This window comes from Camelus dromedarius, chromosome 22 (genome assembly GCF_036321535.1).
Source record: "Camelus dromedarius isolate mCamDro1 chromosome 22, mCamDro1.pat, whole genome shotgun sequence".
Lineage (NCBI taxonomy): Eukaryota > Metazoa > Chordata > Mammalia > Artiodactyla > Camelidae > Camelus > Camelus dromedarius.
The window spans coordinates 10602395-10619344 of record NC_087457.1 but is presented as its reverse complement, the minus strand read 5'-3'; the positions used below and the strand labels follow the sequence as shown (position 1 = coordinate 10619344).

The 16950-nt window shown below is 46.8% G+C and overlaps 1 protein-coding gene across 2 annotated transcripts in view; it reads right to left on the bottom strand.

Annotated features, from left to right (window-relative positions):
- Window positions 1-5359: 5359 nt before the first annotated feature.
- Window positions 5360-16950, bottom strand: part of KAT6A (lysine acetyltransferase 6A) — a 97196-nt gene continuing 85605 nt past the window's right edge. For both annotated transcript variants that reach the window (XM_064477425.1, XM_064477426.1), the window contains 5 exons: window positions 16529-16760; window positions 15701-15905; window positions 13902-14519; window positions 10915-11227; window positions 5360-10775 (listed from right to left, as the gene is read on the bottom strand). In XM_064477425.1, coding sequence (XP_064333495.1) covers window positions 8092-10775; window positions 10915-11227; window positions 13902-14519; window positions 15701-15905; window positions 16529-16760 — 4052 coding nt within the window. In that variant the 3' untranslated portion in view covers window positions 5360-8091. The remainder of the gene's footprint in view (window positions 10776-10914; window positions 11228-13901; window positions 14520-15700; window positions 15906-16528; window positions 16761-16950) is intronic.

The window sequence follows — 16950 nt, the reverse complement described above, 5'->3', positions numbered from 1 at the left end:
GATACCCGTCATACTGGATTCAGGCTCATCCTAATAATCTTGTTTTAACTTAATGACCCCTTTAAAGACCTTGTGTCCAAATACAGTCACATTCTGAGGTGCTGGCCGTTAGGACTGACGAATCTGGGGGGAACACAACTCAACCCCTAACAGCCTTCTCTAACCACTTTACCGAAAATTTCACCCACTCCACATCACACCGTTTATTTCTCTATTTCCTGCCTGTATCCTTAGCACTTATCACTATCTGTCACACTAGGTGTTTTAATTCTGTACTTTATTTCTCATCTAGTTCCCCCTTGGAATGTAAACCCCATGAGAGCAAGGTTTTGGGTTGTGGTGCTGGCTGCATCAACCCTTGTGATTCTTTTTTTTTTTTTAATTAAAAGAATTTCTTTTTCTCTTTTTTTGTGGAGTGGGTAACTAGGTTTATTCATTTATTTTTTTGTTTTATTATTATTATTTTTAATGGCGGTACTGGAGATTGAACCCTGGACATTGTGCATGCTAAGCACACGCTCTACCACTGAGCTGTACCCTCTCGCCAACCCCCATGATTCTAACAGGGCTGAAGACGTAGCAGGTGTTATGCAAATATAATGTAATTAACCTCTGTAATTCATATATATTTAATTAGTCAATTCAAGGAAGACCGATTTTTGCGAGGCCTCTGGAATATCCTGCTGCTTGAATTTCTTTCTTTGACTGTTTTTATTAAAGACTTTTTAATGCGCTTTGAAAAAGAAGTCAGCCTCTAAAACACTGGCTGCCGTCATTAATGACAGGCTTTTGCTTATTTATTAGCGGACTGTTGTTTCCCTGGTACCTTCCCCTCAATCCAACTGCAAAAGGCCTTTTCGTTTCTTAATCTCCTTTTGGCACCAGAAGGCGTGTAATTTTTTTTTTCCCTCCTGCCCTTCTGTTTGGTATTTTAAAAACACACCCTGGGAGGCATACATGCAAGCCTTTTTTTCCTTCCAGTGAATTTTCTGTGATTGTGGGCCTTGCTTGCAGAAGACTCAATATATAAAACGTTTAAAATGCTAGAAACATTAACTAAAGGAAGGGGGCAAAAGGGAAGGGTGATTGCTTTACTAAAAGATGCTTTGTTCAAAAAAAATTATTATTTTCTTTTTAAGGATTCAGAATGCATTTCCTTAATAGTGGTTTTCCTCTTGTGCTTTCAAAATGTGGATAGACTTGCACATTTGCGTTCATATAACGCCGTTTGGAGCACTTGGACCACATCACGTTAGGTACGGCTCTCCAGGCAGTCATTTTTGGTAAAAGGCCTTTTCCTGACCTTGTCACCTTTCCCCCTAGAATCTCTAAATGGATGCTCCCAGTTTTGGAATCAGGAACTTGTGTGAGAACAGGGTGTGGGGTGGTGATGGTGGGTACCCGGCTGTGACTTGGAGGGGCCAGGAGAGAAGGCCGGGACTCCCTGAGATGCACAGGGGCCTGGGCTCGGGGACGTGGAGCTCCGGGGTCGCAGGGGTGTGTGGCCCGAGGGCGGGTAAGCAGGGTTAGCCCACCAGGTGCTCGTGGCCAAGTGCCTTCCAGCCCCATCCCACCTCAAATGGACCAGTGTGTGTGCAAGAGAGGCCAAAGGAGCCAATCAGCCAAGAGCTCCCATTCCCAGGGCCCCCGAGGGCAATTCTGGCCTTGGATGGTCCTGGGCGGGGAGGGCAGCAGGGAGGGAAGGAGCCATGGTGAGTGCGCTGATGATGCGGCCACGTCCAGGCTGTCCGGAGTGGAGTCCAGAGTAGAGTCCCGAGAGGGACCGGGCTGTGTGACCTCTTCTTAGCGGTGACCGTCAGGATCTGCCCTGGGGCTTGAAACGGGGACTCACAGAGCCTCAGCAGATGGGGCTGTGGCCCCTCTGGTGTCCCTGTCCCTTCACTGGTGCAGCTCAGCCTAGTCCAGTGTCTAGTCCAGTGTCCGGCTGTGACTGTTCGTTGAGCGAATGAACAAGACATATTTCCATAACCACAATTACACACAGCCTCAAAATGACCGGCCAGTCGTGTGACCCCAGGCCACCTGTGCCTCTGCCCGGGGGTCCCGGGCCCTCATCTCTGCAAAGGCTCTTTAAGAGCCCCTCCACCTGAATGTGCCCGCAGCCCGTGCAGTGCTCCAAGTGAAAAGTCACTTTTACTGAGACCAAACATATCTCTAGCGTAGACCTCCACAGAAGTGCACAGATACCAGCACGCGGAACCTCTGGATGAGGGTTTGGCTTTGTTTCTGATCCAGCAGAAGGTGAAGGCCCTGGGAAAAAGTGAAAAGGGGCTTGAGTTAGCCTGGAATGAAACATTTCCCTGCAGCGGAAAACTACACAGCCTTTAAAAAGAAGGAGGCGACTCCATGTGCAGTGATGTACACCGAGAACCTCAGGAGGGAGCAAGTGATACCCATGAAAGGAAGAGTGGTGGTGATGGCAGGCTTGCATCTGGGGAGTGAAACTTGAGTGCAGGGAACGTGGGAAAGCGACACACATGCTCAGAGGCAGGTGTCCAGGAAGACACAGGAAAATCCTTGACGAGGTTGCCCTTGGGGAAGGGAACGGAGGAGATGAGGAGGAGGAAGAGATTAGTTAATCATTCACTGCAAACATACCCTTCTGTGTGGTTTTAATTTCCTAACGTGTGTATGTCATATGTTACTTACTATGAATTCCTAGTTAATTGCTACTGAAAACATCATTTTTCAGCTGCTCTTTGGTTGCTCTGTCTGGGAGAGTCTCAGCTGCCTCCTTGCAGGGCTCCAATAAAGGACTCGTGTTTGAGCTGGCGTAAATCTGGCTAAGCTGGTTCTAGTTCTCTCCCGTGTGTTCCCTCCACATGGGCCCCATCAGCAGCTTTCCAGCCCTTTCCCTTCGGTCACTGGATCCAGCCATGCCAGCCGGCAGACCCCTCCTTCTGCTGGCACACGGACCCTCGAGACACCCCCGGACCTGCAATCACACTCTCTCAGAAGACTTATGAAGAAAATTGTGGTCCCGAGCCCCCTTCTGTTGAGTCTTTCCCTCTTCTTCTTTAAAACATTGTTGTAACATATGTATAACATAAATCTGAGCATCTGTAAGTGTACAGGGGCAGGAAGCACAGCCATGCTGCTGTGAAGCCACCACCACCACTCACCTCCAGAACTTTTTCATCTTCCCAAACTGAAACTCTGCACCCACCAAACACTCACTCCCCATCCTCCCTCCTCCCAGTATCTGGTACCCACCCATCCTCTCTTCTCTCTCTGAATCGGACTCCTCCAGGGACCTCATTTAAGTGGTATCATGTTTTTGTCCTTTTGTATCTATAGTTTATTTCACTAAGCATGTCTTCAAGTGTCTCCACATTGTACCATGTGTTAGAATTGCCTTCATTTTTAAGACTACATAATATTCCACTGTGTGTATAGACCACATCTTATTTATCCATTCATCCATCGATGGACACTTGGGTTGCTTCCACTTCGGGGCTGTTGTGAATAATGCAGCTATGAACATAGGTGTATAACTATCTCTTGTTTTAAAATCAAATTTAATGAGGTATAATTTATAAACAAAATGTACCCATTTTAGGTGTGCAGTTTGATTAGTGTTCACTAGATATAGAAATTTCCATCACCTCAAGAAGTCCTTTGTATCTTTCATAAAGTCAATCTCTCTCCCCACCCCTAGGCAATCACTGATCTGCTTTCTGTCACGATAGATTGGTTTTGCCTTTTCTAGAACTGTATGGACATGAAATGATACAGAAAGTACACTTTTGAAGCTGGCTTCTTTTGCTCAGGGTAGTGTTTTTGAGATTCGCCCATGTTGTCACATATTCGTCATTTTTCCTTTATTGCAGATTATGTTGTCCCACTGTGTGTATGGACAGATCACATTTGTTCATCCACTCAACAGTTGATGAGCACTGGGTTCTTTCCAGTGTTGGGTCTAAGTCTTTGGGTAGATGTATGAGGCTTCCATTGCTCTTAGGTAAATAGCAGGGAGTGGACCTGCAGTGAAGTATGTAGTACGTTGAACTTTGCAAGAAACTGCCAAAATTTTTCAAAGCGGTGGTGTCATTTCACATTCCCACCAGCACTACGTGAAAGTCCTCACTGTTCACATCTTTATTAACATGTCCCAAGGTCAGCCTTTTCCATCCTGGTCACATAAAGCGATGCTTCAATGTGGTTTTTACTTACATTTCCTTGATAATGGTGTTTAACATCTTTTCCTGTACCTATTGGTCACTCGTGTATCTTCTTTGGTGAAGTGTCAATCCCTTGCCTATTTTTTTTTTTTTTTTGAAAGCTGAGTTGTTTGTCTTACTGTTGAATTGTGAGTGTTCTTTCTATATTCTGGGCACAAGTCCTTTGTCAGATATATGTATTGCAAATACGTATTATCTCCCAGCCTGTGGCCAAACTCTTCATTTTTTAATGGTGTCTTTTGAAGAGAAGATTTTTATTTTGATAAATCTAATTTATCAGCGGTTTCATTTTATGCTTCATGTGTTTGGTGTCTTATGTATTTGATTACATTTGGCTTCTTTTGCTCACCGTAATTCCTAAGATTCATTTCCCTCATGTACTGTGGTTCCTTCATTGTTACCAGTGTATGGAATTCCCTTGTAAAATTGCAAATTTTTAATCCATTTTATTGGTAATGACATGTGGGTTGTCTTCAGCCATTACAGATTTTACTGCTTTGAACACTCCTGTACACACATCCTTGGACATACATGCGTGTCCGAGGTGTAAACAGTTTCTTTAGGTTTAAAAACAAAGTGGAATTGCTGGGTGAGTAACAGGACACGTGTAACTTCTTCACTGCCTCCTACTCGACATATAACTGCTTTCACTTTACACAGAAAACTACGATCAGATTCAGTCATTTTTAACGTAATTGACAACAGCTTTTCCTAACCTTCCTTTAAAAAGAAAGTGAAATCAACCACTCAAGTCTTATTAACTGTACTACATCAGTTAAACAGTTAGAGCTTGTCTGTACGTGGGGCAGAGCCTCCATCCTAGAACAGAGGCTTTATGTATGAATTTCTTTGCTTTGTTCACAAGAGACTTTGAACTTAGGATACCAATTAAAAGGTTTTAAATGACATTTTCAAAAACAGGAGATTCTGAGGCTCAAAAAGCTCTTTGAGGCCAGTGTAAATGAACTGACAGGCGATCTGCATGGCTGGTCTCCTACTTATATTCTTGGTATTTCAACACATATATGAACGAAAACTGAAATTTCAGAGTAAAGGTCATCAACTTATACTTGCTATATAAAGAGGAGCACGTATGTAGAAAAAGAATCGGAGAGTCTGAAATATTTGGGAGAAAAATTCCACATGCAAGACAGACATCCAAAATGGCTCAACATAATTTATTTTTTTTTATGTTAAAATGTACAGAGTTCTTTTGAAAGTACTTGCTAGAAAGGGGGAAAAAAAGTGATATTACATACAAGGAGAGGAAGGGAGACCAGCTGGCCCAGGAGCGCGTGACACGGAGAAGCACAAAGGCAGTGAGGCACCCCTTCCCCTCAGCTTACAAGTCGCCATGAGCAAAGTACAAAGAGGTTACAAAACAGGAAAAGCAAATATAAACAGACAGGAATAGACTTAGCTTCATTTGTACATGCGGCTTTTAGAGGCATCTGGAGCTCTATTCACACACGCTAGAGATCTCTTTAAAGAGAATTTTTATCTTTCTTAAAATAGTTTTTAATATTCTACAACAAAGATAAAAAATTTTAAAGATGGAATGAAATGAAAAAGCTCTTATTTTAAAAGGCATCAAAGTCACTAACAGTGAGTTTTTAAATTTATTTTTTAGAAGATTACCCAAGTTATCTTGCTAAAAATACATTTTTTTTTAAACAGAAGTGAAAAAATGACAGGTACCAATATTACTGTGTTGGATAATTTCTTTTATAATATAGAAAAGAACATTTTTTCTACAATAGTTCTAAAGTCACAAAAAGGCTTGTGGAAAAGGGAGCTGCCCGATTGAATTTTTTTTTTTTTAAAGAAACAAAACCAAACACAACCGCAAACCAACGGAAACTGAACTCACGGCCCTCGTTTCAACAGCTTCTCCTTCTGCCTTGACCCACCCTCCTCCCCACACACCTCCCTCCCGACCCACCCCCATCCCCACCCCAACCAGGAAGCAATGACAGAGCTGAAGAGTAGGCGGAGGGCAGCACAGAGCACTTTCTACACAGATGCTCGGGGACTGGAATAGTATATACAGAGAAACTGGGTCCTACACAGCCTTGCACATGCTCGGAACTGACAGCGGGAAGATGTGGAATTCTGCCTTTTTCTACCTAACACGTTTAATTGAGAAAGTCAATTAAAGTGTATATATATTAAAAAAAAAAAAACCCAACAAACCTGTGCATTTGAAAAAATTTAATGCCTAATTCGTACTTCAAAAATTTATCTATATAAAATGTACAAATAAAGGAGAGAATTTAATGCTTACAGGTATTTCTTTAAGCAGTACTTCCCCCTTTTGGATATTTGACTGCACATACCAAGTGGTATAATAGTGTCCATCTTCTAATGATGGAACATATATATGAATATATATATATACTTATATATATATATATATATTTTTTTTCTACCTATCCCTGGAGCAAGTAACAGGAAGAGACTGGGCGGACAGGCTGCACAGGAGAGAAGAGAACGCAGCTGGGAGCAGCGCGGGCGCCGGCCGCCGCCCCGCCATTGTCAGGGTCTGCCCTGCTATGCTGGTGGTTCGTTGATCCCTCTTCTCCTCAGCCGCTCACGGGAGAGGGGCTGGTGCACTGATTCACAGGGGATGAACTCAGGATCGCGAAAGACAAATGCAAACTAGAGGTATGTATTAGTTAAGTAGCTATAAAACTCACACCATGATCTCCCTCCCGACACACAGTCGGCAGCGTCTTCCGACGTCAAGTAAACAGTGTCAAGGGTTAGTCGGGTACTTCTCGAATCGCTGACAGGTACAGTCATCCACCAACACTTTATGCAAGGATGTAAGAGGCTAACCACTGCAGACTGCTGTTTGAATTTAATCAGAGTCAAAGCCTCAAGAATCAAGACCCTTAGCATCTCAAAGTACATACTAAAAACAAGAGGCTGCGTGCAGTTATGTGCATTATGGCTGATTCACCAGGTGGTTAAAAAAACCAGAGGTTAACTTCCTCTTTTTGATTGTTAACTGACCATCTCTATTCCTCCAAGGCTGGATTAGGATTGCAAACAGCTTTCCTCTGAGTTTCTGCTGTTAATTGAGACTTACAGTATTTTGTGTCTCTGAGTGCTGAGTGGGAGTAGTTTAAAAAAAAATTATTACACTTGATTTCATAAAAACAAACATTTCAATGAAGTCCATCTATAAAGAAACATTCTTGGGGAAAGGTTTCAAGAGGTGTGTGTGTGTATGTGTGTAGGGAGTGGAGGGGATTTTAAAAGGAGAAGCATTTTCCTGCCTCGCTTTATTAATAATAATAATAATAATAATATTAACAATAATAATAAGTTTAAGGAGCTTGGGTTGTTCTCCATGTCCCCGTCCGAGTCTCCCGTAAGTGCCTCCTGCTGGAATGAAGTAGGAAATGAAAGGCTGGGTTTGGAGGAAAGGGTCTGGTTAACCCTCGAGATGTATATATAACATTTAAAAATGACAACATTGGGAGCTGCAAACAGTAAGGGGAAACATACATCTTCAAATAAAATAAAAGATAATTCACTTTTACACAAATTCCGTCCATGTGGTGTGTAAAGAAAGTAAGGCTCTTTTTAATTATGAAAAGATTTTTGTGCATGTTTCCCCTACCCCCAAATCCATTTTGTAGATGAGTTCTATTGTAAAATGTTCAAGATTGTGAAGAAAACCAAAACCCAGAACAAAATGAGCCCTCCCACCCCCCCGCAAAAAGACCAGGTTTTCTAAAAAATAAAATAAACCAAAGAAAAATTCCTCTAAATCTACAGCAATATTTTAACTGGAAAAAAGGTCCATTTTTCTCTGGTTTGTCAGTATAAAAGGTTCCTTTATTTATATATATTTAAGTTTTCGGCTGCAAGTTCGTCCTGCTCATCTTCTCATGTAAGGTCCGTTGAGTGACTGCTTGGGCACGCCGGCGGCGTTCATGTAGCTGTGATGGGAGGGGCCAGTGTACATCATGTTTCCATGAGGGTTTGGCTGCATAGGCTGCTGGGTATAGGCCTGGCTCCCCATCATCCCCATCTGCATCTGCATAGGATACTGTGCTGTCTGGTTCATGTAGGCAGGGTTACTATGGTAACTGCTGTTCATCATGGGCTGTGTCATTCGATAGCTGTTCATGGCGTTCAAGGTGTTCATGTTCATGGAATTGACATTATAGGCGGGGGTTGGCATTAAATTAACCCCCATGTTCATGCCACGCTGGACAGCCAGCGCACGCGGGCCGGCCTGCATGGCGACCGCGGGCGGGCTGCGGCCGTACAGCTGCTGCTGGTGAGCCGCCGCGGAGGGCAGCGGCGCGGACTTGGAGCGGATGGAAATGTGCCCCTTGACGGGCATCTGCCCTTGCAACCTCTGCGTGTGGGGAATGCCAATGTTGGTGGCAGACATGTTGCACTGCAGCAGAGGGGACGTGAGGTTCATGGTGGTGGAGGCCAAGTTTGGGGGCGGCGTCATGGTGGCTTGTGCTTGAGGGGTCCCAGCTAACGGGTGAGATGGAGCCAGCTGAGCCAGCCCTGTGTTGGACAGAGAAACACTGGTTGCATAGGAAGTTACAGCAGGAGAATGGCTATAAGGCATGGCATGAGGGTCCATAATGGTGTTAGTCAGCTGCTGCAACTTGGCTAAACTGAAGGTGGCTGACGGCTGGGAGTAGCTGCCGGCACCAAAGTCCCCCGGGATCCTCTCGTAGATACTTATGTTCCCCGTGCTTCCGGACTCCGGGATCTCCATGATCATGGGCGCTGGGGTGAAACTGTTATTCATACTGCACTGCGACAGCGGGGGCTGCTGCTGGGGCGGGGGCGGGGGCTGGGGCGGCGGCGGCGCCGGCTGGGGGGGCGGCGGGGGCGGGGGCGGCGGCTGCTGCTGCTGCTGCGGCGGCGGCGGGGGCGGCTGCGGCGCGGGCTGCGGGGGCGGCGGCGGCGGCTGCTGGGGGGGCGGGGGCGGCGGCTGCGGCGGCGGCTGCTGGTTGCTGGGAGGCCGCTCCACCACGCAGCTCTGCGGCGACTTGATGCTGCAGTTGGCGGCGGGCTGGACCCCGTTCTGCTGCAGCATGCTGCAGCTGCTGCCCATGCCGGCCATCTGCTGGGTGACGACGCAGCTGCTCTGGGTGAGGCTGCTGGAGGACGACAAGCCGCCGTAAGAGCAGCTGTTCTGCGAAGAGCCGTTCCCACAGATGCTGCCGCCCATGGTGGAGTCGTAGCTGCTGGGGTTCTCGTAGTTCTCCGTGGTGCTCTCAATGCTGCCCAGGTCACTGAAGCCACTGTCCACCACCTGCTGGGAGTGGTCTGAAACGGAAGGCACATCCATCATGGGGCTGGTCTCCAAGTTCTGCATAGAGGGTGCGGACAGGGAGCCTTGCTCCGGGCTGATCTGGGTGTAGCCGCTTTCCAGGGCGGGCACGCTGGGGCTGCTGACCGAGCGCACCGACTGGCTGGGGTGCGACTGGACAGAGGACATCGGGCTGTTGTGCTCCGAGGCGTGGCAGTCCTCCACCAGGGACAGCTGCGGGTCTTCGTCGGCCTGGGTGTAACTCTGCAGGGTCTGACAGGCCGCCAGGGTCTCGTCGCAGTCCTGGTAGGCGGCCTCGTGCTCGCCGCTCTCCTCCCGAGTCAGGGACTGCACGGCCTGCACGGTCTCCAGGTCCAGCTCGCTGTGAGGGATCTCCTCCTCCTCCTTCAACTCCACCAGCTCCTCCTTGGAGTTCGAGTCCTCCTCGTGGTCATCCTCGGAGCCCGGCATGTGCTCGGACACCACGGACGCCTCCTGGGAGGTCTGCTCCTCTTCAGAATCCGGCTCGGTTTCATCTTTATCCTTGGCCGTCTCCCTGCTGCTCTGCATGTTAGTATCTAAAAAAGACTCCCGGCCGCCAGGCTCCTCCCTGGCGTCCTCCCGGGATGGCCGCTCCTCGGGCCCCTCCTTCTTTGTGGACTCCAGGTGGCCGTCGTCCTCATCGTCGGCGTCGTGGTCTTCGTGCTGGGCGGTCCCTGCAGCCCCGTCCTCCTCCTCCTCGGGCTCCGGCCCCTCCGGCTCCTGCGGCTCCTCCTCCGCCGGATGCTGCTCCGCGGGGACGCGGGGCTTCTCCTCCTCCTCGCCCACGTCGGGCTCCTTCGCCTCCGTCTCGGGGCCGCTGCTGTCCGCCGGGGAGGCCGCCCTGACGTCGCTGCCGGTGGCGTCCTCCTCCTCCCCGTCCTCAACCTCTTCTGCCTCCGCGGGCAGCTCCTCCTCTTCCTTCCTTTCCTCCATTAAAGGCAAGTCTTCTTTTGGTTCAATGGTCTCTTCGTTCTCTTGAATTCTGAGTTTCCGTCCGGGTTTGGGAAGCGGGACAACGGGCTCCATGAGGCATTCCTGCGCACACACGGGCACCATCTCCCGGCTCAGCTTGAACCCCGGCTTGCGGCCAGGCCTCTTCTTCCAGTGGATCGGTTTGCGGCTCTTGCCTTTGGGCCACCCCTTCTTCTTCTTCATGGGCAGGGACACGTCTGGCTCAAGCGGAGAATCCTTCACGTCACATTTTCTCAGGAGAGATACTGGCTTTAGGATAGGAGTATCTGCACAAGGAGGGATTAAAAAAAAAAAAATGAAAACAGATTACAGGATCTTATATTTCCGAGTGCCTCTTTCTGAGACCACCTGTCTTGTCTTCCAACACCATAAACTACCAATAAGCAGCGGTGCTGTGAAACATACCGTCAGCGTCATCTGACTCTTCGTCTTCGTCTTCATCTTTCGACTTCCTCTTAGAAGAGGAGCGACACCTGAGGACATCCTGAGAGGACAAGCGGTGGAAGTACCCTCTAGAGAAGAGGTCGCCCTCATCTTCCTCCTCCTCTTCCTCGTCCATCTCAAACGTGGGCTCCAACCTCGGCATCGGCCTCTCGGAGTCAGAGTCTTCAAAGGGCTCGTCTAAGACCTCGGTGGTCTCAGAGATGGTCTCCGTGACCACACTGCTGTTGTGGTGTTTGCGCTTTCGGACTCTCCTTCTTCGGTGAAGAATGGGTTTCTATTTATGAGAAAGAAAGCATTTTATTTACAGTAATGAACACTATCACTTCTATTAATAACATGATTCATGGTTTTTAAATAGTTTTTAATAGAATTAGCACCTGTAAAAGGAGGATGCTGTTTGCCAAAAGACACTGTGATTATTACAGACTACTACTGTAAAACAGTACATGAAGGATCACAGATACAAGATCTGGATAACTGAATACAACTTTGTAAAAGAACAGACGTGCTGTCAGAGGAGATACTATCACTCCCTTAGTAACGGTGCAGTTAAATTAACACCCTAGGGAGTCGCCCACTTCAGTACTGAAGTGACACAGGCTAGTCCCTTAACTTCTCTTCCTCAAGAGGAAAAAGGGACTAACACATCGTTTGTGCATTGGGAAAGCCGCACGAGTTCTCACGAGCCGCCCACAAAGAGCTGCAGCTACGGAGTCGGCACACATTTTTCCCTGGTGCTGGCAAGCATTCTAAAAGTACAATAAATCTCTTAAAACTGGGATTTGGCACATCAGGCGCGACTCTGTACTAAGACTGATATAACACCTCGAATCACAGAATAGGTGTCACAAAGCAGTATCATATCACCAAGGATGCTCTGGTCCATCCCCTCATTCTAGAGGCCAAAGAGGCCGCAGGACTTGCTTAGGGCACATCCAGTCAGTACAGAAAAGGCTGCAAAACACAGCCTCTGACTCCCAGGCAACTGAATTTCTTCAAGAACTTCAAAAGTATCTTGTACCTGGTCTCACTGCCTATTACAATATTCTTTTTTACACAGGGAAATAGCATAACTTTATTTTATAAATAGGCAATATAAGGCTAGGATGTAAAAGAAATAGTCTTCATGGTCATGTAATGAACAACAGAGTTAATCTATTTTTCTCCACTTTAAATCGACTATGCCTAGTTGAGAACACAATTTTCAAACTAGGTTAAACACCAGGCCCTGCTCTCAGGAGAAATGGCTGATTGCAGGACTGGAGCACGACATATACAGGATGAACCCAGAATATATTGTAGACCCAGAAGGTGAGGAAGTGCTCGAAACAAACCAAGAAGCCTCTAAATGACAAAGATGTTGAAGAGACACAGGAGCAAGACTGAAAAAGCGCACACCAGCTGGAGCTGGAGACAAATTAGTACATAAAGTGGCAGAAGTGGGTTATAACCTGAAGTATAAAGTTAGTAACCTCTGAGTCCACAATGACATAAATGAATGATGGATAAACAAACACAGAGAAGAATGGATAGATCTCCCAAGGAGAATTCCAAATAACTTAACACAGATACTCTGCTCTTGGAGCATGAGAGTGTAACTTCCCACACCTGAAGCGTGGGCGATGGGCAGTAATTTCCCGAGTACAGCATAGAAAAGGGTCTGAAGAAAGGACTGACTCTCCAGTGGACAAACCACCTGGAGCCATGACTGAGCGTGACGTTAACACAAATAGTGAAGAGTCAGACTGACGGCAAACCCCTGCATCTGGTACATGGGGATACAGTGCTGGCAGATACCCTTACACGAGGCAATGAGAATGGCACTTCACCTCTGTGGTCTTCTAACACCGTGAGGGGCAGTCTACAAATCAGCTAGCCAGTACTCCTCAAAACTGTCAAGGTTGTCAAAAACAAGGAGTCTGGGAACCTGTCACAACCAAAAGGGGCCTAAAGAGACACGATGACACAATGCAATATGGTGTACTGGATGGTCCCGGGCAGAAGGACATGAGGGAAACTAAGGAAATCTGAACAAAGTATGGACTCTAGTTAATGGATCAGTACTGGGTCACTATTTGTGACCAACGTACAAGGTACAAGGTAAAAGGTTACTAGTCGGGGAACCTGGTTGTGGGGAACATCAGAATTCTTTGTGCTTTCTTTGCAATAAACCTGTAAATCTAAAACTGTTCTAAAATGGAAAGTTTATTTTTAAATAAATAGCCCTACCTTTTTTTTTTTTTTTAAAAGCTCTGCTAAGGAAAAGAACGATTTCATTGCTTTGGATGAAAGCTGTCCCCCACTACTACTGGGTGGCTCGTCCAGGGAGCTGACACATCATTCTGGCTGGCCTGTGGCAGTTCACTCTGGAGCCTGAGATATTTCCGGTATATGGTGTAACAGAATTCATCATCATCATCACACAGCACTTATCAACACTCTACCTATCTTTCCAACTTTGCAAGATGATGAAATATAGTTTAAAAGCTACTTTTCAAACAAGGGTAAGTCAAACCACGGGAGGATGAAGGGCGAGAGGAGGAAGGAGAGCACGGGTAAGACGGCACCGCCCAGGGTAAGACTAGCAGCTTCGCTCCGAGCGCCTCAGTACAGGCACTGCTTTGTCCACTTTCCAGCAAAATGTGTACTGTTTTCCTCTCCTTTCCTAACAGAAACGTTTCTCATCTGTACATAGTTTCAAAATACTTTTGCAATCCCTAAAAAGTCCTAATTTGAAATCAAACCGTCAAGCTAAAAAAAGTTTGTCAGCCCTTCAATAACTTTATGACTTCTAAGCGAATTCCCAGAAGCCCAGGAAGTCACGAGCACATCCCACCCGCTCCCGGCAAGGTGGGAGGCCACACCACACGGAGGCGGAAGTTGGAAAGCCCCCCACCCTGAGGGCTCCTGGCTTCCTCGGGGCGGCAGGGCCGAACCCGGGGCCTCACCTTGCGCTTCAGCGTGGGCTTGGTGAGCACCGGGGGCGAGCTGGACCGCGGGCTCTCGGGCTCCTCCTCCTCCTCGCTGCTCTCGCTGAAGCCCCGCAGCAGGGCCCGGTCCGCGTCCCCGAAGCGGCCGTCGGCGTAGCGGCGGGGCAGCCTGTCGTGGCCGTCGGGCAGCGCGCACTTGAGCACCTCGGGGCTTCTCCTCAGCGGCGCCCGCCAGAGCTCCAGGCCCTCCCCGGCCCTTCTCCGGGGCGCGTCGGCCTTCCCATCCTGGCCCGGCTGCTCCTGGGAGGCGGCCGGCGGCTCCTCGCTCTCGGCGTCCTGCTCCGGGGGCGGTTCTGGCTTCTCCTCGCAGTCCCCATACTGCTCCCGGGGGGCTGACGTCTCCTCCAAGAGCAGCTTCGGGTCCTTGTCGCCGAAGCGGTCCTGGGCTTTCCGGCTCTTCCTGGGCCAGCGGCCCCTGCGGGCCGGCGGGCTGTTGGCAGGAGGGCTGTCCCGGGGAAGGGCCTGCTTGCTCAGCCGCGCGGAACTGGCCGCTGCCGGCGCTTCGGGCTTCTTCTCACTCTCCACGGAAGAACACGAGTCCGGTTCTTTGTTCTCACGGCAGGCAGCCTTCCCCACCTGACGGCAGAAAATGGGGCCATGTTGATTAATTTTTCAGTCATATTCGGTTATATCTCCTATTCCGACCTTGTAAATACTGAGATAAGAAACGAACTTTGAAAGAGAACGTTTTTCATTATTTAGTAGCTGACATAAGTATCTCTACGTGTTAGACACCGTTTTAAATGCTTTATGGGTATCCACGTACACCTCACAACGATTATAAGCAGCATTACTATTATAGCTCCATTTTACAGATGAGGTAATAACTAAGGCACAAAAAAATCTAACTTGCCCCAGGACATGAAATAGCAAGTAAAGAAGCTGGGCTGTGAACCCAGACAGCCAGAGCCAAAGCTGGTGCTCCCAACCACTGCACAGCACCATCTTTAATAATCAGAGTGAACTGCAGTGTTCTTATACTCATAAACATTCAATGAGATAGTTTATAAAATTTCTCAATAAAAACTTAACAGAGAGGACATGGGCTCAGGCATGGGCAAGAGAAAGGGGATGTTCCAAAAAATGAAAGAAAATTTCTGTAAATATTTTGATTTATTTTATTCTGAATACTTTATTCTGAATATTTAATTTCATTTAAAAATTATATTAAACAGGGGCATGAAACTTTATCAAAGGAGGACACAGATTTTTAAAGGATGAAAGAACTGCTTTAAAAAAGAGAAAGGTAAGCATCACATGAAGAAAAACACAGAAAACTGCAGGGCAGTGTAGTCCCTCATCAACCCTTTAATGACTAAAGACACCCGTGTACTCACTGAACTACTTAGTGCTCTATTAGAAAACATACGTGACAACAGGATTTCCTTAACATTTTAAGGAAAACATATCTTCATTTCATGTTTAACCACGGTGAGCTTTAGGTTCAATTCAGATCCCTCAGTTACCACACAGCTTCGAATTGAGCTGCTTACTGGCACTCTGATTAGCATATTTACTCATAAGTAACATATTCTAACAAATTTGAAGGTTTCATAATGATACTAAGGCTTAAAAATATACAAATAAATAAACAAATCTCAAAGCCTTCCTGACGTTTCCATCACTCAAATAAACTCAGAAATTCACATGTGAATTTACTGTGTTGGTTTAAGATGTCATTATATGTGTATCATAGACACTCCTGAAAACCAAAATCACACTCTTCCGTCATCAACAGGGACCCTGCGTGCCCTTACACTCGTCTCTAAGTCTCCTTCCTGGCTCTGAGGCTCCTCCTGTTCTTCCTCCGCCTCCTCCTCCTCCTCCTCCGAGACCACAGAGTTGGAGACTATGACAGGAGTCCAGCGCAAACATTCCGGATCCACATCCACGGGCCGCAAATTCAGCTGGAGCTTTGCCATGTGATCCTGAATAAGTTTTTCCCGGCGGATAATCACAAATCTGAAACCAGAGAAAAGTTTATAGCAGTCAACGATGCACACGGAGTACCACACCATGGATGTGGAGCCACACCCCCGAAAGCCCCAGAGATGAGGATAAACGCTTCACAGACAACCTGCCTGGGAAGACGCCCCCACTGAGAAATACGAAGCCAGACAAGCACTTCCCGCTCCAGAGCAATGGATGGGGTTGTCTGAACCACTCATTGTCTCACCCTTCCCACCCCTGAAATTTCTGCTGCTCTCCCGCACCCTTTTATTCTCTATCTTTCTAGCCCAAGTGCCTCCTTTCTTTGTGACCGTTTTTCAATCGTGCTAAAAAGGGGAACATTGCCTTTCCTCTGACCTGTATTTCATTTTGTGCCATTTGTATGGAAATTAATCATGGGTGTATTTTGTTTGACATGGTTTCTACAGTTGAAGAAGACTAGAAAAAAAAAGGTTTTTAAAAAATATGGTCAATAGTATAACAGTTTATTTCTACAGAGAGAAAAATGGTGTCTCAGGATCACCAAGTATACCATTTATACTAGTTTATGCCTTTTCATCAATAATTTGGCTGCCTGATCCAAAAACTTCCACCTAATTATCTTTCGAAGGTACACAAAGGGACGTGATACTCACTGGTCGCTCCGGAAGTCCAGCATTCGTAGGTGGTGGAGTGTGGAAGTGATGTCTTGAGGGCAGATTCCAGTCAACTTACTTAACTTCTTAATGCTGATTTGTTTGTCATTTTGGTGATAAAGGCACTCCAATATTACACTTTTCCAATAAGCCATGTAGGAAAGACGACCGAGGTCAGATAATGGTTTCTCTGGAGACCCTGCTTGGCCTTCACGCTTTGATAACAAATAACCTAAAGAAATCCCCAAATCACAAAGATGTCAGAAACCTGAAAGATGGTAATTTACAAAAATAACAATCTCCTCTTCCACAATCCATTCAACTTACTGTAGGCAATAATTTCAAAGGTAAATTTCTTCAAGAAAAATAACAAAACTGCAAAATCACTTGAAAACAAGTATGTAGGAAGAGTGCATAATTTG